At 38.7% G+C, this 20,492-nt stretch overlaps 2 protein-coding genes across 5 annotated transcripts; both read left to right on the forward strand.

Annotated features, from left to right (window-relative positions):
* The first annotated feature begins 1,068 nt into the window (after positions 1–1,068).
* LOC139557809 (tumor necrosis factor receptor superfamily member 14-like) lies at positions 1,069–9,049 on the forward strand. 2 transcript variants are annotated; one of them, XM_071373021.1, is made up of 9 exons: positions 1,069–1,467; positions 2,245–2,385; positions 3,341–6,475; positions 6,967–7,072; positions 7,165–7,446; positions 7,558–7,645; positions 7,787–7,968; positions 8,644–8,693; positions 8,836–9,049. In XM_071373021.1, the coding sequence occupies exons 3-9, from the start codon at positions 6,473–6,475 to the stop codon at positions 8,920–8,922; spliced, it is 798 nt and encodes a 265-aa protein (XP_071229122.1). In that variant the 5' UTR covers positions 1,069–1,467; positions 2,245–2,385; positions 3,341–6,472; the 3' UTR covers positions 8,923–9,049. The 2 variants fall into 2 exon arrangements, with proteins under 2 accessions (XP_071229122.1, XP_071229121.1); XM_071373020.1 differs by having other exon boundaries at positions 3,341–6,520; positions 8,836–9,045.
* Positions 9,050–10,102: 1,053 nt separating this feature from the next.
* On the forward strand, positions 10,103–17,526 carry LOC139557814 (tumor necrosis factor receptor superfamily member 14-like). Of its 3 annotated transcripts, XM_071373029.1 has the most exons (10): positions 10,108–10,333; positions 11,213–11,302; positions 12,888–13,013; positions 13,173–13,331; positions 13,511–13,595; positions 14,677–14,834; positions 14,982–14,996; positions 15,089–15,108; positions 15,331–15,377; positions 15,750–17,526. In XM_071373029.1, the coding sequence occupies exons 1-10, from the start codon at positions 10,297–10,299 to the stop codon at positions 15,793–15,795; spliced, it is 783 nt and encodes a 260-aa protein (XP_071229130.1). In that variant the 5' UTR covers positions 10,108–10,296; the 3' UTR covers positions 15,796–17,526. The 3 variants fall into 3 exon arrangements, with proteins under 3 accessions (XP_071229132.1, XP_071229130.1, XP_071229131.1); XM_071373031.1 differs by lacking the exon at positions 11,213–11,302 and having other exon boundaries at positions 10,103–10,333; XM_071373030.1 differs by lacking the exons at positions 14,982–14,996; positions 15,089–15,108; positions 15,331–15,377 and having other exon boundaries at positions 10,109–10,333.
* The last annotated feature ends 2,966 nt before the right edge of the window (positions 17,527–20,492 follow it).

A 20,492-nucleotide genomic window follows, 5' to 3' on the forward strand; every position in this document is an offset into this window, starting at 1 on the left:
AAATGCATGCATGCATTTAGTAGCATATAGGCTATGGATAATTTGATTGAGACCACACTAAAATAGCCTACAGGCGCACTTGATATTGCGCGCCTAGCGGAGAATCCGAGATGAGGGCACACATCGATATAAAGCCTAATAAGCAACTATTTCTAAAACACTGAGAAATAGACATTTAATAAATTACATGACCCTCCCCAGGACTAGATTTAAAAAATACTAAACCCTCCCCTTGGCTGAAATTGAAAAATAAAAAAACAATTTAAAAGAGACATTGGCGTTTTTAAAAGTGAAAGTAATGTCCGGGATTTCATCGAGAGTTGTGAATTGTTTTGCTCTCTAGAAAAGGGCGCCATTGAAAGGAGTTGATTATCTGGGTAGCGGTAAATGTGAAAGTTGACCAACTGAAGGGGAAAATTCCTGCGTTGGAAAAGCAGACCGGGGGGCGTGAGTGGTGAAACGCTATAGTTGTCTGTTCTTTTGAGTTTTGATGTTGTCTTTGCCCGACAAAGTGATGTTTGGATATTTATCGGGTATGAGCTTTTGTGCTGAATACATTGCGTTGTTACAGGTATCAAGCTTATCGGCACGTGGCAGCAGTGTGTAGGAAGGGGGTTCCTAGGTGTGAGAAGTGTGCAGAATGGCATAAGACAAATTAATGTGTAGCATTGGGAAAGAAGCGGTATGCGTTAATTGTAGGGGTGCCGATGGGGCTGGGGATTAGAAATGTCTGCTGCGATAGAGGCAGGTTGATGTTTGTACCAGTACAGAGGGATAGGCCAACAAGTGATATATGCTTCAGAAAGATTGGAATTTTAGCGTTTATAGCAATGCTTATCAACTGTACTGCAGGGATGGAACATACGTCGCAGAAAATTGAGGTTCTGGTGGCAACTGCAGAGAAGAATTTCGTTGTATGAGAATTGACGAGTTACTGGGTGTGTTGAGTGGTGGTGTCCCGTCCTTTCAGGCTGTTGGCCAGAGGTAGTACTCGATATATTTAAATAGTGGAGTAGGGTGGTGGGTTTTTAATGATGGTAGGGTATTTGTTGATGTATTTCCTTTTTTATTTTTTTAAGCAAAGTATAAGGGAGTTATACTCCAGTCTAGTAGGTGGCGGTAATGCAACATTTATTGGATGCCAACCACCGTTAAACCTCACCGAAGAAGAACACCGCCGCTTTCGAAAGTCCCTCAAACAGGGTTGCCATGTCTGTAATTTTCCTGTAAATCGTGCAACTTTTAAAACAATGTCGTGGGTGAATATGTATTGGTCGGTTTTTTTTGTTCTACTTCTAAATTACTAATCAAATAAATGTATATTTGTCACATGCGCCGAATGCAACATGGGGTAGACCTTACAGGGAAATGCTTACTTATAAGTCCTTAAATAAATACAATTATACATTTCTAGACCTGGCAACCCTGCCCTCACACGAAAGGGATAGCAAACTAGTCGTTAATCAGGTAAGACTGCACTGTGTGGTAAAGCTATTCAATACTGATTGAATGTGCATAGTGTCGTGTTTTGCAGCATGATTTTTGTTTGTTAAGTCGTCAAACACCGCCATACAATAATTGTGTGAGTTGCCTGGATTTAGGGACGTCGAACGTTCAGGCTTCTGCGTATACCGTACAGCAGTGAGTGAACGCCTTTCACTGTTGACTACAGTATACGTATGGAGGCTATAATCTAGAGCGCCTTAAATTGGGTTTGAGAGCATGTTTTAACTCAAAATGGTTAAGGGATACTTCGGGATTTTGACAATGAAGCCCCTTTATCTACTACCCGAGTCAGATGAATCCGCGTATACGACAATGTTTATGTATCTGCGTATAGCAGGAACTAGTATGGGTAGCTGCAGCCCAAAATGGCGATCGAGTATGTTCGTCAATAGTTAAGAGTTACTAGTGCCGCTTATTTCTACAATGTATATTCTAAAATGTGATTGTAAACATAACCTTAACCACACTGCTAACTTAATGCCTAACCTTAAATAAAACTGTTGTTTCTTATATTGATTTTGTGGCTGTGGAAACCCCGGAGTATAAACTAAGATTTAAAAAATAATGTTTTATCTGCGGTATATGCGCCATTTGAAACGAAAGCGAGCGGGCTGAGGTGGGAAACCCCCGAATGTCGCCAGTCTAAACAACAATGGAGTGGACTTATAGTTTAAAACTGTTTCCGGCTACAATTTTTTAAAATGTTTTTTTATTTTTATTAACAACAAATCAATACAGAAAGTACACGAGGGAATTTCCGGCTGCCATTTATATCGATAAATGGGGAGATGAAGACGTCAGTCACACTGTCCAAGTCAGTCCAACTAAAAGGTTACAGTAACTGGATCGAGGGTTACATTCACGATGTAACGTTACAAGGTAAGATTATGCACACAGTATGCGTTTTATTACTAGCTAGGTAACTAAGCTACTGTTAGTTAGCTAACGTAGCGTCGTAGGTTGACAAAAGGTGTAACGTTGCTATTTTAACATTGTCAAATAAAGTATGTTACTGAATCCTTTCAGCTATTGCTACATACAACCTTCGTAGCCAAGTAACGTGAGTTAGCCAATGTTCCATGCTGTGGCTGTGCTTGTCATCTTGGTTCAATGTGAGGCAGGCAGGTGTAGTGCGAGGGCAAGGTCATTTTGCTCAATTTGAAAGAATGGTCTTTACATAATTCAGGTAGTTTGCTGGTCAGTTAGGTAAGTAGGGGTGTCAATTGAGTATGGCTGCTTCTACGTGCAAATTAGGATGATTACTTTTGAAAAAGCTAGAAATGCGCTTGAATGCACGACTCAAATGGCAAGCGTGGTGGTATGCGTTCTAGTGGCGCTCTCGGATGCCACGACCGCGCAATCCATAAATACTGTATGTGTGTAAAATTTACCAAATTGCCATTTTCACCCAGAATAATAAGATGCTACAATAATCAAGCCACTTTCTCTGAAATGATATCCCTTTATTTTCAAGTTCAAATCTGCTTCCTAAACGCGCTGATTAAATGCAAATGGTTTATGTATTTTCAGTTAATTTAATAGACCCAAATGGAATAATTTGGGCCCGTTTTACAATAAAAATAATTTGTAGTATTAAAAAAACAACGAATCACTACTGAAAATCCATAAGTCTATGCAATAATCAAACCTCAAAGTAAAAAAAAAAATATCGTTAAGGTGCATTTTTTGCGTTGTTCTGCTTTGTTTTAGCCTAAATTAATACATTATGGAATTGTATGGACAATCCATATCATTAGCTTTTCTTTGAGTCCCTTATGGTGTATTGAAATACATATTAGGTCTACTTGTGTTGTCTAACTCACTTTTTCCCCAGGTGGAGTTCTCTGAAAGTCCATCATGGAGACTGAATGGAATGCAAAGCTGACCAGGGACAGTGCAACCATGCCATCGGTTTACTGTAAACCATAGCTCATTACATTAAAATGGGCTACATGTCTGTTCCACCAACAGAGCTAAACATCCTTGCCTCAAACATGGCACATTCCCCCGTGTACGTCAGGCCTGAGGTCAAAACCTGTAAATACAGTTAAATTATCAAAAGTAAAGCCATTGAGGAATGAAATGCACCTGCCAACTTGAAGGGATTGTGCCAAATACGTATTGTCCAGTCCCTACACAATTGCCCAGTAAATAGTTTGCTAGTAGAGCTGACCCCATTTAGTCGACTGGTCGATTGTTTGGTCGACCAAGATTTCTTAATGTCGAGCAGTAGCAAAAACATTTTATTTATCATGGTGTACAAGACACCTGTCTGATTCACGCTTGTCTGAGTGGATTAATCCATTGTGGAGGCCGTGGGGATGGCACAGTCCATCACTCTAAGACATCTGCTACTGAAATTGTACATGGTTACATTACCTAAGAACAATGGTGCAATGCTAATAAAAAACTATCCAACGCCTTCTCTTGCGTTGGATAGTGGTCACTGTCCGGTGTTCTGAAACACATCAGTGCGCTGTTGAATTGGCGCCTTTTCCTAGACCATGTTGCTATGTGCATAACAGCAAAGTTAACCAGCATATTGGTGTTGAGAACAATGCGGCGGAGGCAGCAGCGGAGTTAGGAGAAGAGGAAACAGCCTTTGTCTTAATTGTCTAAGAAAAGTGAGGAGAGAGGAAACCCCAACTTAATTAGGTATATAATCAATAGCATAACTGTTAAATGTGTCTGGCTTTATAAATCATCCATGTATATCTACAGAAATAAGACAAATCCTGCTTTTGTTGCCTGTTTTGGTGTTTATCTTTGCTTTGCTGTAATAAAGGCTTTACACTTTTTCATTTGACCAGCCTCTGGTAATATTTATCATTTATTTAGTGTTCCAAATTGTCAGAAAAATAATAACCCTCTTTTTTTTGTTGATCTCCTTATTGTTATTACTATTGTTATGATCATCATTATAGTAATAAGTAAGACACTGCATCTCAGTGCTAGAGGCGTCACTGCAGTACCTGGTTCGAATCCAGGCTGCATCACACCCGCCCGTGATTGGGAGTCCTATAGGGCGGTGCACATTTGGCCAAGCATCGCCCGGGGTAGGCCGTCATTGTAAATACGATTTAGTTCTTAAATGACTTGCTTTGTTAAATAAAAGGTTAAATAAATATATATTTAAATCATTAGTAGTCTTAGTATAGCTGCCTTGTATAGACTCCATTGAGCTGTAGGCCTAAGAGCGCTTCCTGTTTAGTCTTAATACCGTAACTTACTGAGGCCTATATTTCAATACTTATATAGGCTACTGTATCATATTCATTCGTTCATGTTATCACACAGCATACGAGTCATTCATGATTTGAAATGCAATCAAGCATTTTGGTTATCAAATAAAGGAAGCCTTGAATAATTCACTTAAACAATAAATAAACCGTTCCATTTTGGAAATTACATTCACAAATGAATGTGACTGTTTTTAGTCTTTTCTGTAATAAAGGCTCAACAAAAAAAGTTACAACAGACAAAATGATATTGTAATCTAACAGCACCTACATGGCACATAATATGCACTCAACGCTTGCTCCTTACCTTCTTTTTCTTGATCTCCAGTATTTTCCACAACTAGTCACATTTATTGCACACATTTGACTTCCCCTTCACGAGCAACCAGTAAACATTCCCTCGTTTTGAGTTTATTTGTAACGTCCTCTGTATCCATTTTGCTGTTATGGTGTTCAAAGTTTGTTATAACCAATTTATGGATGTGATTATGATATGCTTATATGTCAGGCCCTATTGGTCATGTGCATGCGATGCGTACATGTCACATAAAGAGAGCAAGGGTTTAAGGAAGGTTTTTCCTAAACAAATGAATGATTTCGGTAACAGAACATTTAATTCAGAAATGTCTGTAATTATGTTGCAGCTTCAGCAACACAAACAGCGCGATAAACACTGGTGGTCGCTGCAGCAGAGAGGAGAGGGAGACAAAGGGTGCTAGTCACAGTCACTCGCTGTTTTTGTTTTTTACACATTTGCAGCAAGTCTGAGCCAGGCCCGGCACAATCAAATCAATTGCTGGTCGGACTCTCTCATTTGCATCTTAATTATTTCATCAAACAGTGCGCTTAAAGGATCAGACAAGCTCAGTGAATATAAAACATGTGTGATTAAAACACATAGGATATGTCTATATTTGGAAAAATACACGTTTTAAAATTCAAACCAATCGATTGGTCGAAAGAACAGACGACTCTTGGTCGACCAAGATTTTTTAAAGTTGGGGACAGCCCCAAATTTAAGTCGCTCTGGATAAGAGCGTCTGCTAAATTTCAAACATGTAAATGTAAGGTGACTGGTCATGTTATTACGTTAGGTCATATTGTTATTACGTTGTGATAGAGTTGTGGTTGCCACAACTGTTTTTGGGCCAGGAACAATAAGCCCTCCTTTTTGGGGGACTGCTTACGAAATGCTGCCTGGTCGTGGAAACTGTGTTTAAATACTGTAGGCATATTTGACCCGTCTTAAAAAAAATAAAAAAAGAATAAACGTTTAACCTTGTTTTCAAAGTTGTTAAAGGAGGAAGCCGGCGCCATTGTTGCAGTCTGAATGTTGCATAGACTGTAATGTAGCATGTTTAATGTACCCGCTGGCTCAAGGGTTGAAATGCATGTGCTAGCCGATGTTCGTTCAGACGATAGTGATTCGTCAAAAGACAGGTAAATAGAGGCTGTCCAGGCTGAAAATGTTGGCTCACATTACACTGAAATACAAGAACATTACCATCAAAGATGAAATTGCATTGAATCGAATGAATCAGATCTTACCATTCGTTTGTTGTGCTGTGTATTTCAATATTGTCTATTAAACCTTTTCCCTTGTCTTCCAATAGTTGTATTAGTCTGTGACTCAAGGTCTACGTTAAGATTGAAGACAACAGGGATGGTGCCATTGTTATAATTCAAAACTCCTAAGAATCCAGGGTGGTGCCCCTTATTCCAGTGAGATGGTGAGGATTGGAGAACCATGGCTCAGTTTCAAAGCAAAATGGATAGTATGTTAAACATTTCGGTTGTGTAAACCTAGTGGCTTGGCAACCTTTCACATCACAGCTGTAGGTGCATTTGGCACCTGATAGTATGCTCAGAGTATTCACAATTTCTGTCAAATTCTAACTTTAATTATAAACCCTGTTTTGAAAATTGTCTAGAATTTTCTTTAGTCTTTGACCATAGTCACATCTTCCAGAAGGGAGATGGCCTTGACAACGCAAATGGAAACATGGAAAACATTAAATATGATTTATCTCAACTTGAAACTGTCAATCGCAAGTCTCATCTCCACCCTAACCCCAAACTCTTCAACCCTGCTTTGCCTATGTGTGACCCCCCCACCCTGCCGCATTGACTCTAATATACTGGTTTTATGAAACCATTGCTGTACAAAATTGAAACATATTTTTAAACAGTGATGATATGTTTTCATGTTCTCTATATACAGATAGATCTACCAATCATTTTGATGCTTCTAACCATTGAGCGCTCTAGTGCATGTGGTAGAGCAGAGTACAGAACAGGTGATGAATGCTGTCCTATGTGTTCTCCAGGTAAGGACCAGCTCTGTATACTATATGGACTATTATGAAGGAAATACATTCCAATACCAATCAATCCATGACACTCACCTTCTATCCCACAGGAAACCGGGTACATAAACACTGTACAGAATTTACAAGTACTTCCTGTGTCCCCTGTACCGACTCCACTTTCCTTGATGAACCCAATGGTCTTACAGCGTGCATACTGTGTACCAACTGTGACCCAGGCTTTGGTTTGACGGTAAAGCAGTCATGTAGACCTTCATCAGACACGGTCTGTGGGACACTGGAGGGGTTCTACTGTCATGACCCAACTAAGGATGGTTGTAGAGCAGCCCAGAGACACCGCAGCTGTAAACCTGGTCAATACATCAGTGACACAGGTATGTCTTCATGCAAATCTTCCATTGACATCAGTACATGATTTATGCAGTCGTGAGTTAAGCACATCTCAAGTTAGGATCCTTAATGAGTTTCACCCTGTGTTGGTGCAGGAACAACATTTACAGATACTGTGTGTTCTGACTGTACTGGTGACACCTATTCAAATGGATCATTTACATCCTGCCAGTCATACACACAGTAAGTGTGTCTCATGTATAATGGTTATTTCCCCCAAAATATAAACTAAATACGACAATAATATGCTCACATAGAAAGGTAAAACTAAATGTTGGATGACTGAATGGTTGATTTACCAGTGGTCTATTTCTCTTATTATAGATGTGATACCTTGAAGCTTCAGCAAATTAAACCTGGAACTCATTGGTCTGACTCTGAATGTGGACCACAGACCTCCCCTCCCATAGCAATAATATCTACTGTGGTGGTGGTGGTACTAGCTGTGATAGCAGCAGTGATTGGAGTATCTATTTTTATAAGAAAAGGAAGAAAAAAACTATCTGGTAAGATGATTCTGGTGGGAGGGAATTGTTTTAATTAATTGCCTAGATCAGGGATGGGCAACACCCCCGCCACACACACATTGTGAGCAACATATTTTAGTGGCCCTCCTCTTGACACCGGAGAGACATTTGTTAGGTTTTAGGGCGTAGAGAAAATGAAAAGCAAGTTTGCTGTAATTCTGCACATTTTGCCATGGGTCAGAGGGAAATGTTTGCAGTTTTTAATATGATATCTGAGTGAGACTAACAAATTCAATGAGGGCCCCCTGGCCGGTAATTCGACCATGATACGTTTAGATAGCTGGCCGCTAAACTAACTTAGATGTCTAAAAATGTTTTGCTGACATGGGATAACTGACTGACTATCAGTAACTGACATAAGAGAAACTGCTGATGCAAAACTAAATTTCAAAATTGCATCTTGTGTGTTCTACTATTCTAACTTGCAAACAGTAAGTTGAGACCCTGACTGAGTTTCAGAGAAAAAAAAGGTTGTTTTTTGGGAATATTGGTTCGAGGGCCTTCAAAAGCACGAGGGCCACCAGTTGCCCATTCCTGGCCTAGATGAACAGTGAGAAATATCCAGTTTTTGTCAATTCTGACAATACCACTGCCTACTGGTCATATGACGATATTGATTATTTTGTCTCAACGCTAATGCTTCTATTTCTACAGAGACACAAAGGCCTACAGATGTACATAAAGGCCTACAAACACCTATAGAGGTATGTTCATGTGCACCCTCCCTCTGTATTTTATAACATACTTACTGTGGCAAGGAGATAGATGACAGAAATTGTTCCGTTATTTCTACTGACTCGAGGGTTCCACTTTTTATGTTTTATTGAGTTGAGGTTTCATTTGTAGGAATCAGACACCGAGGGAGCAACGCTGCTTGTGGGAACAAGAACAGGTAAAGGTTCTGTTAACATATGTACAGAATGGTATGCATGAGTTCTAGTGAACTTTAGCCAAAATATGTATGATTTAGTAATTGTCATCTTTTTCATGTAAACTTGACATGTTATTAATATTATCCTTACCAGATTCATGCCCCTAGGACATTCTTTACAACAATCCAGTTTGAGGTTCATTGGCCTGAGACGTAGTAGGGTCCAATTTCTGTCCACTACATAGTAAATGTGATCTAGACTCCATTTTTAAATAAAAGTTGGGGCTGACACATTTGTTTTGTAGTGTACTGATTAAACCAACTATGACCTTGATACATGGCCTGAAACCCTAAAACACAATTCCAAGGGAAAAACATTTTTGTAAAATCTTCCAATAGTGGGGACGAAGATGTAAACCCTAATAGGAGCCAGGTCTGTACTGTCCAGGGTAAGTTCAGGTGGCCTTCATTTTAATGGTCAGTCCAAGTCATTTGAGCGTAACTGGAACTAAAGGAGATTTGTATGACACTGCACATGGTCTTTGGATGATGGTGCAGGATACAATCGCATTTTGGAGCAATTGTCCTTGAACTGAGGAAATCTATAGATGATCCCACAACATCTCCATGGAACTTATGAAACTTGTGCTTCTGGTAATGGTGTACTGTAAATTCTGTTGATACAAGCTGTGCAAATGACCTTTGAATAACATGGCCTGGACACTGGTTTTGAAAAAATGGACTTGTTGTGTGACCATGGATTTGTATAATCCCATTCCCCACAAAGGTAATGGTGCAAAGTGAAGGCTATGTCCAGTGTGTGACCCTGATGCATCCCAATAAGACTCCAATTAATAATAAACACTTCATGACTTTTACAGTCCTCCATGATTGTATAGTTCCTTTGCTTTTGATGCATATTTTGTACATATTGTATTATATAGTGTTTAGCAGATTATTCACGTAATATAGATTTTGCATTGGTCATGATTTGTGTGATGTGGTTGATGATGTGTTTTTTTTTCTGTGTAAATATGGTGGCAAATCCATTGTCCCCTCGTGGGATTAATAGAGGATCTGCAGTAAAATGTTATGTTCAAGTGTTCCAATGACCTTACATTGTAAAAATGTATTAAAGCAAAATGTGAGTGAGCCAGTTAAGTTTATTTGTACAATGCACATCATAATATTTCAGACCTATTATAGACTAAATTCAATGGTTTTCAATTATACCTGCATGCATTTAAGAATTTGAACGGGGCCAATACGTCATATCCGGTGTCATGTGAACGCACCCTGCTTGCTATACTAGCTAAACAAGAGGCACAGATAATTGACTAATAATAGTGCTTTAAAAGCATATGTGACATATAATAGTTGGCTAGTATCAGTATTAATGTATCGTCACAACGTTCTGACGTCTTTATCAAGTGAAAATGGTATACCTGTCGTCTGCACAGTATTTCCTCATTGGTAAGTTAGCTGGTTGAGCTACATTTAGGTTTTACAAAATTGTGATATAAAATGGCGTCCTGCTAAATCAAATAGTCCAACTATCACATTTCAGATTGAATCAGCAAACTTGCGTTATCGATGCTAGCAACTGACTTTACAACCACAGCCATGTGCATATTGCCAAAGCAATAAGACGTATGCAAGCTATGTTGAAACCAACGCAAATGCTTTCATCGGAGTTTAATTAATCCTTCCTTGCCTAACAGTTGCACCACAGAACAATTCATATTTGATAGCACTATCCCTTAAAATAGTCTATGTATAGTTAGCTACAACAATCTGTTTTACGACATTAACTAGATAATATGAGAAGAAAAACATTAAAAAAAGGTTGTGGGAGCAGCGGAAGTCAAGCGCACATTCATTAGTTTCAATCTGACGGACGCAAAATCTCATGATAATTATATTAACGTTTTATGACGGATTTAGATAAATATCCAGACTTACTTTGTGATTAGTCTAGCGTACTCCTCTGATGTCGTGGTTACAGTATTTCGGAACCAAAATGAATTGCGCATCCTGCTACATGGTCAGGTGTTGGCAAGGTTTGCGGCGCTTGGATTATTATATATTTTTTTTAAACACTCGCCTGACTCGAAGTCGATAGGTTGATGTTGTCTTAATCAGTCTGACAGTCGTTGCCATCCGGCCACCATCTTGCGGGTTTCCACTTATTAGGGGGAGGAAGACACGAAGTTATAATTTGTTTGAATTACAAGTTCCAGTCTGTTTATTTTCAACTCCAATGTCATTGTTAAGTGCATGGCAATTAAGGAGTTGTCAAGAGACAACAAACAGACTGGCCCTTAGCAAATTCATCTTTTTTGTCTGTTTCAGGTTTGAATTTTATGCATGTATTTGGAAGCGATTGTGGTCCAGCAGAATACAAAAAGTCTGATGGGCAGTGCTGCCCAATGTGTGGTAGAGGTAATGTTAATTTATGCATTAGCTTTTTCAATGTTGCTGAATTGCACGTTACCAGTAAACAAGGGGCAGGCACATTTCTACAGGTAGCCTACAGTATCTCATACACTACAGTGTTTCAGAAGGACTTATGCAGTAAATGGGAGACATTGTCTGTGTCCGAAGATCCATACTAGCGTACTACATGCTTAAACTGCAAACTATGTACTCATCGTCGCATACTATTTAGCATGTACCGTTTAGTAAAAAGTGTGCCACAATACAGTAGCGGCTCCTGACTGCGTTCCAGTTCCATTCATTTCTCTAAACTCTGAATAGAATGTAGTGATAGGCCTACTCAGGCTGGTTATAGGCAGCCTATCACACTCAACCTATACCGTAGCCAATAAAGTCCATCTATCCTATTTAAAGAGGACAGAAACAGATCATTTGGTTCCATTTCAACATATTTATTAGTGAAATCAAAGTGCTGTAACATGTATAAATTATATCAAATAGCCTAGTACACACACCAAAACTTAAAAAATGTTCAAATCAAAAGGTATTGCACAGAAAAACGTGGACAGTCGTGTGCATCCCAAATTCAGAACTGCTGGACAGCAACACAATAAACTAAAGCACTCATCTTTGGGAACGAGATCAGAATAACCGCTATGGCTTGATCCATAACTTAAATAATTCAAAAGGTAGCCTAGATTACAAAACTAAAACAATCTGTTCAAATCAAAAGGCCTGATTTAACATGACATCAATAACGCAGCCACATCCAGAGTCCCCGGTGCAGACACATTCAGAAAACAAAGTTGGTTTAGTATTTAGTTTAAAAGCGCTGGCAAAGGCCAAGAGAACAAGAAACACTTTTCAATGAGAAAACAGAAATCCACTTTGGGTAAAAAACTAAAAAAGACCAGGATGCAATACTCATGATCATTTTAAGGAGAACAAAAACTACTTGGGCTACATTTGAACACCACGGCAGAAGCTTCGCTATTCGGCATGTTTCCAATTAAAGGGTCACTTTTTCATTTTAACATTATATTTACTATCTCCAGAACCATACCAGTATGTAGTGAAAAAGATAGAAGATCAGGTCCTGAGAAAACAAACCCCTTGGATGTCACCGGGGGCCAAAAAAACCTTAATGGTGCAGAGAGCTGTGTTCCTTGAAACACTGGTTCTGTCCGAATACCCATACTTGCGTCGTAAATAGTCGGCCGTCTGAGTATGCGAAAAAGGATGTGATATTTAAAAAATCGAGTATACTTTAAATGCACCGATGTTTCTCATTTCGGCTTTGACAACATCTGATCAATTAAATATGGGGATACCCTACCGAAATCAACAAAGAGCGGGAAACATGTAAAAACATGTTTTTATAGCAGATACATTTTCGAAAATCGAGTATGGTTTAAATGCCAGGATGTTATACTCGATGTTCGATGCACACTTTTCCATAATGCATTGGAAGAGGTGGGCTGTGAGTGATAGGCCCTAGTTCTCTTCAAGTAGCCAAACAACAAAACTAGGCTACTTAAAGAAAATATGTAGCGTCTCAATAAGTTTAAAAAAATTGTTTTTCTATGATTAGGCTTGGTGGTCCGCAGAGATTGTACAATAGAGTCCAGCACATCTTGCATACCCTGTATCAGAGGGACCTTCATGAACGAGGCCAATGGTCTAACCAAGTGCTTTCCCTGCAGTCCCTGTGACCCAGGTACATTTACATTTATTCCAAACCTTCCCATCTTTCCTTTTAGCAGTACACATCATACCCTTTTCACTGCTGAGCTGAGTTGTGTGGCACTGGCTTGGTTCTGCATCCACCAACTGGAAAGTACAATGTAAAAAAAGAAAATATCTGATATTTTTCCAGGACAGGGCCTGTTCACTCAGGCAGAGTGCAAACCAACAAGTAACACAGTCTGCGACGTTCTAGATGGATTCTACTGTAGAAGCTACTCATCCAACTCTAAGTGTAGCTTTGCAGTAGAACATACACACTGTTCACCGGGACAGAGTACTAAATCACCTGGTAAGTATGAAGTAGAGGCTAAATATTGTACAGGACATTATAATTCTGATAAATAGATGGTGTTTTTTTTGCGCTGGTTTCTTTTTGAAGTGAAGTCATACTTCAGGTGATTTTGACTTCTCCATCACCTCAATTGTTATCTTTTGAACATGATAACATTGTTTATTCTCACTTTATAGGAACAAAGACAACAGATACCATGTGTGAGGATTGTCAACATGGCTTTTACTCACAACATGGTGTGAACTGCACTGCTTGGACTGAGTAGGTCATAGTTCGTGTACCAGAGTTTCTTAAATTGCTTTAGGTTTCTTTTTTCTTAAAAAAAATTATTGGGACATTGATGATATTACATTTCAGATAGCAGGATCAATGCTCTGATAGTAATCTATAAATTCAGTTCTGGCAACCAGATTTTGGTTGACAATATAATTACAGGCTGGCTTAATGTTAAAACTATTTGAATTCATTCACTTTTTGACTGCACCCCTTTTGATTTGAACGGAACCTTCCATACATATTTGCCCATTGTAGAAGTGCTCAGAAAGTGCACTTTTGGGTCCCGAATGCCAAAACATTCAAGAGATAAAGGTGCTGACCTATTTTGTGTACCCCACCATACCATGAGACATCCATGTCTTCATCACTGGAAAATATTAATTGTTGAGATCGATATAATTTAAAAGCTTACAAATAGTTAGAAAACCCTATTTTAATAATTTCTTAACAAAAATAAATAATCAAATTAAATGTCTATCTAAAATCTCCTATTTTAGGTCATGAGATTTTTGTGTTGTGCCACCATCGGTTGAGACACAACATGCTCTTGAATACAGGGTGAGTAATGTTTTGGATAAAAAAATAAAATAGGAATACAATTTAAATGTAAACTTTCAAATGGTACCACAAAGATGATTGGAGGTCCACACATCAGGGAATGTTGATTTGAATGGGAATATCTGTTTTAAATTACACTCTCAATCCTCCATAGGAAATAATAGAAATATAGATGATAGAATAAACATGACCATTTAAGTTGACATTTAACTGTGGGTGAACCGGCGGCCATCTTTGTGGTAGTAATTGGTACTCATCACTGCATTCTCTATCAGAAAGTTGGTTGGCCATCTTTGATGTCACGTAGGTTGATATCTTTTCCAGTGATGAAGCCATGGATGTCTCATGGTATGGTGGAGCTTGCAAAATGGCAAAAATTCGAGCACCTTTTATCTCCTGACTGTTTTGTCATTCAGGCCTTAAAATCAAATTATTAAACCTGACATTACAATATGCTGTAGTTGACCTATCTAGTTAAATACAACTTTATGTGTTGCTTACTCTGCAGTTGTGCAGCAATGGGACACGTGAAGACTAAAGATGGAAATTCCAGTGAAGATGTTATTTGTAACAAAGTGCCACCAAGGAGTCATGTCACTATAATAGCTCCAATATTATTATTAGGCCTGACAGTAACTGTACTGTTTTGTTTCTACCTGGCAAGAGGTCAGTCCTTTGTTTATGTCTCTATTTAATGAGTCACTTCTTTAAAGGCATGTCATTGTCATTTAACTTGCTATTCTAATACATACACATGCAATTCATGGTGAGTTGTCTTTACCCCAACTAATCTGATTATTCTTGTGTTTTCAGCTAAATGTAAGAAAGGTCAGTCTATTTATTTACATTAATACCTTTCTCACCATGTTAGCTAATTTGTTTTGCCTCTATTAATCTGACTATTTCTACTGAACTTTCAGAGTTGCATGGATTCTCTGAGGTAAGTCATTCTATTTCAACTTCTCTATTCATTTGAAGTTTTAATATAAACCCTTATATTACATTGTTATGCAAGCAAATCCATTGTCAAAGTTAGTTTTTCCTGGTAAATTGTTGCTAGTGAGTGAAATTCTGTTAATTTTATGGATTAAGAATCCAATGTTATTGTCATTTAGTCCGTTTTAGTTGCTGTAGCGATCCTAACTTGTGTAATACCTCATAGGTTCCTGTGCAAGAAACGGGACCTCTACAAGTCACCAGTAACTCCCTGTAGGTCATCCATTTGGATTCAATATTTCAGACTATCATAGTAATAACTGAATAAACAGATTACTTTATACTAGGGCTGGAACAATACCAGTATTATGACAATGAAACAAAAGACAAAGCTGATTTAACTTCTTTAGGAAACAGCCCTAATGTTGGAAACAAACATGATGTCATGCAGTCACGTGTATTTATATTCCAAGCTTTAGCAGACATTATTTTACATACAGAAGGTTTTTAAAGGACCAAAGAGTTCGGTCTGCTTCATGGTTTAATTTTTGCCATGGACAGAATATTTAAATACTGGTATCGTGCCGGCCCTACTTTATACTATTACTAACTTAATGATTGACTTTTTTGCTTCTTGTTTTCCAGAGTGGAAACAGCAGAAAATGTGCCTGGTAATGTTGTAACTGATTGACAGTCAGCATCCACTAAACTCAGAGGAAGTGCCATGAATGCATGCAGATACCCAGAAGGCTGTAAAACTAGAGTACTAATGAACAGCAATGCATTTGCTCCTGCATTTTGACTAATAAGTACACTTATCTGGAGTGGACTGTTAAATACAGTGACAGAAATTGGTTAATTTTATCCACATGTTCTTATATCTACCAAAACATTGTTACTTTTTACTTAAACTTTTTATATTAACAGTACCTGTGCATTTAACAAAACAATTCATATTTCACTGTTTTGATGATTGTTTGAATAACATTTCAATTGTATTCCCATGTTTTAACACACTTGTACATTTGTCAATATTGGCAAAAATGATCAACATCAGAATACAGTGGTGCCACAGGTGCACATTTACATTACATTTACATTTAAGTCATTTAGCAGACGCTCTTATCCAGAGTGCACCATGGACATGTAAATAGTGCCATACATGCACCCAATTGTATTCAGTCGGCTGATATGACTTTTGTTGGCCTTGATGTTTTTTTGCATTGTTTTCCTTTTATTTTTCTCTTTTGTTCATGTTTTGTTGTTGGTGGGGGCTTGGGGGTGTATAATGATTTAATTGTATTTATTTTTTGGCGGGGGGTTGTTAAGGAGCAGCTCTCTGGGAACTGTGGGGGGGATCTTGGAGGGCTGGGGGTTGAGAGCTTGGGCCGGTGGCTGATAGGTTGCTGGAGATCTGTCGACGTGTCCTTGAGCAGGGCACTGCCCCTGGTTGCTTCTGTGGGTCGCTCTCGAGTCCGTTAGATGACTGAAAAATGTAAATGTAACATAAACACAATCTACTTGCAGCTGCTCTTTTTATGTTTTAATATTCAATTATAAAAAATACACTACCGGTGTATTCAAATAGCCACCCTTTGCCTTGACAGCTTTGCACACTCTTGGCATTCTCTCAACCAGCTTCATAAGGTAGTTACCTGGAATGCATTTCAATTAACAGGTGTGCCTTCTTAAAAGTTAATGTCTGTCAATACATTTCAAGAACATTGAAAGTTTCAAGTGCAGTTGCAAAACCCATCCAGCGCTATGATGAATCTGGCTCTCATGAGGACTGCCACAGGAAGAGAAGACCCAGAGTTACCTCTGCTGCAGAGGATAAGTTCATTAAATATATATATATATATATAAAAAAAAAGTGTACTAGGCAAGTCAGTTAAGAAGACATTCTTATTTACAATGACGGCCTAGGAACAGTGGGTTAACTGCCTTGTTTAGGGGCAGTAGTTTGGGCTTAGTCCTGCTATTGTTTGTTTTTCGACAGGACAATGACCCAACACACCTCCAGGCATGTGTAAGGGCTATATTACCAAGAAGGACAGTGATGGAGTGCTGCGTCAGATGACCTGGCCTCCACAATCCCCTGACCTCAACCAAATTGAGATGGTTTGGGATGAGTCGGACCGCAGAGTGAAGGAAAAGCAGCCAACAAGTGCTCAGCATATGTGGGAACTCCTTCAAGACTATTGGAAAAGCATTCCAGGTAAAGCTGATTGAGAGAATGGCAAGAGTGTGCAAAGCTGTCATGGCAAAGAGTAGCTATTTGAAGAATCTCAAATAAAATATATTTTGATTTAACACTTTTTTGGTTACTACATGATTCCATATGTGTTATTTCATAGTTTTGATGTCTTCACTATTTTTCTGCAATGTAGAAAATAGTAAAAAATAAAAACACTTGAATGAGTAGGTGTTCTAACACTTGACCGGTAGTGTGTGTGTGATATATATATATATATATATATATATATATATATATATATATATATATATACATACACAGTGGTGCCTAATTTGTTGCTAGGATCAATTTCTTAAATACAATTTGTTAGTAATAAATGTCACTATATGCATGAATACAAGTTAACTGTTTCCAGTAGTAGCCTAATGGTTTGGTTCTCATAAATGAATTTACACTGTCAATCCATGAGATGGCGCACAAATGTAACAGTTACAGCAACGCTCTCTGTTCTCGTTCTCAGTCACAGAACCCTGGAGCCGAAATAGAATGGGCTAATCAGAACCTAATAGCCCAGTGATCAGAAGAGGTGCAGGTCGGTCTCGGTTTGGTTGTAACATTCTGATTAACGATTACAAACACAAATCTATTAAAAAAAGCCCACATTTAATATTCTCTTCAAATTTAGGCTAATTAAGAAAAGGTTATTGCTAAAAATGTCACAGAGGAAAACTCAAGTGCTTTGATTAAATGTGTTAATTTTATTAATGTGTAGCAGTAATTTCATAAGGCCGATCTTGGCCCTTCAAATGTAAATGGTTGCCATATTTTACTTAGTAAATGTCCTAAATCAACGGGCATTGGTGTAAAGTACTTAAGTAAAAATACTATCTTACAGAGTAGCTATAACTAACTAGCCAGCTAGCTTTGTAGCCATGGATTGTGCACCTTCCATTGTTTAGCCAAGTAGCTATCTGGTTGATGTTTTCCTTTTGTTAACAGAGCAGATGAAAGCAAAGTTCACCTCCACAAATGCTGTTTACATCTTATATCCATACTGAATGAAGCAGTTAAGGGACCTTATGAGCATCCTTAACTTTTTCACTTAATTTAAAATATTTTGTGCAACTGACTTAAAGTTAAGGAAACTTTAAGGCAAAAGATAAGGGGGGAAATTAACTTACGGTGTTTTATGCAACTGGGCCATGTACTTTACTATTTATATTTCTGCCAAATTTTACTTCACTACATTCCTAAAGAAAATAATGTACTTTTTACTCCATACATTTTCCCTGAAACCCAAAAGTACTTGTTACAGTTTGACAGGAAAATGGTCAAATTCACGCACTTATCAAGAGAACAACCCTGGTCATCCCTACTGCCTCTGGAGGACTTACTAAACACTCATGCTTATTTGTAAATTATGTCTGAGTTTTGGAGTGTGCCCTGGCTATCCGTAAATTATTATACTTTTTTAAATTTGGCTATTCTGGTTTGCTTAATTAAAGGAACTTTAAATGATTTATACTTTTACTTTTGATACTTAAGTATATTTATAACCATTTAAAAAAAACTTTTACTCAAGTAGTATTTTACTGGGTGACTTTCACTTTTACTTGAGTCATTTTCTATTGAAGGTAGTGTCATTTTGACCCAACACTGTCAACAGGTGATTTGGGCCAGGCCAGCCAGCCCTGGTGGTGCGGTTTCTCCGCTCTCTACGGTCGGTAACCATAGCGAGACCCATATCACCGGAGACGCGTGTCCAGAATTACGAATATAAAACGTTGCGAGGGAATTCCATGCAAGGCAGGTAGTAGGATATTTCATGTTTGACACGTTGCATAACATTATAGTTTCTATCGAGTAGTCAATTCCAAATATTCCATGGAAACCTTTATCTTCAAGTGAGGCCTGTTGATACAGGTTTGTTTAGTTGTTTGGTAGTTCCCATCCTGGATTACAATGCCTTCTAGATACGGATCTCTGGTGGACCTGGGCTCGGAGTACGTGACTATTAAAGCGCACTAGCGGGTAGCAGTCGTTCAATCTTCTCGGTGTAACAGTTGGGATAGTAGGATTTAAAGAGAATTACATCTGATGCTTTGTCAAAAGTGACTACCTACAGCGTGATATTTGCAATGATTTCAGAAGCATCTATTTAGCCTAATACAGGGCTTATAATGGCTTCATAAAGCCTTAAAAGTTATAGTTTCTTAAATGTTGGACTGGCGGAATGGGACCAAGTGCCATTATATAATAAATGGAAATGGGACTGGGGATATGGGACAGTTACAAGGGTGTGTGTGCACATGTACATATTTGGACAACCCTGTTTGACCTCTTCACATTATGGTCATATTGGAGTGATCCTCGCTATATGAGCAACATTACAATTCCCACCAAGTGGGTTAACACTATTGGCGCAATGCGTAGAGTGTTTGCCTTTAATGCCAGCGACCTGGGTTTTCTTCCCTGCCTCCCTGTTCGCTACATTGGTGTCAGAAGTAGGATGGCGGCTGTGAGGCCGTCGGAACGCACGGCCCGGACGTGTGAGAGGACCGAGTAGTCCATTATTATTTGACCATGCTGGTCATTTATGAACATTTGAACATTTTATAATCTCCACCCGGCACAGCCAGAAGAGGACTGGCCACCCCTCATAGCCTGGTTCCTCTCTAGGTTTCTTCCTAGGTTTTGGCCTTTCTAGGGAGTTTTTCCTAGCCGCCGTGCTTCTACAGCTGCATTGCTTGCTGTTTGGGGTATTAGGCTGGGTTTCTGTACAGCACTTCGAGATATTAGCTGATGTACGAAGGGCTATATAAAATTAAAATAAACTTGAGTAGTCGAAGCACAGGGACGTGCCTTCCTGTTCGGTGGTGGCAGTGAAGCGATCCTTACTACATGAGCCACGTTAATCATATTGGTGCAATGCATAGGGTGTTTGACTTTCACGCCAGCGACCTGGGTTCACTTCCCTGCCTCGCCGTTCACTACAATATTATCAAAATGTCATGGACATACCATGTTTGATAGGCTGATAAGACATTTCTTATTCACCTCAGGCCTAATCATCATTACAAAACACATTCAGGTACTTAGACCGCCATGTGTATTCAACTACATTGCATAATTCAGGTTCATAAATTGCTTCCTTGAATCAGTGTCACTGGAGAATCATCGTCACATTCCAG

This window comes from Salvelinus alpinus, chromosome 28 (assembly GCF_045679555.1).
Source record: "Salvelinus alpinus chromosome 28, SLU_Salpinus.1, whole genome shotgun sequence".
Taxonomy (NCBI): Eukaryota; Metazoa; Chordata; class Actinopteri; order Salmoniformes; family Salmonidae; genus Salvelinus; species Salvelinus alpinus.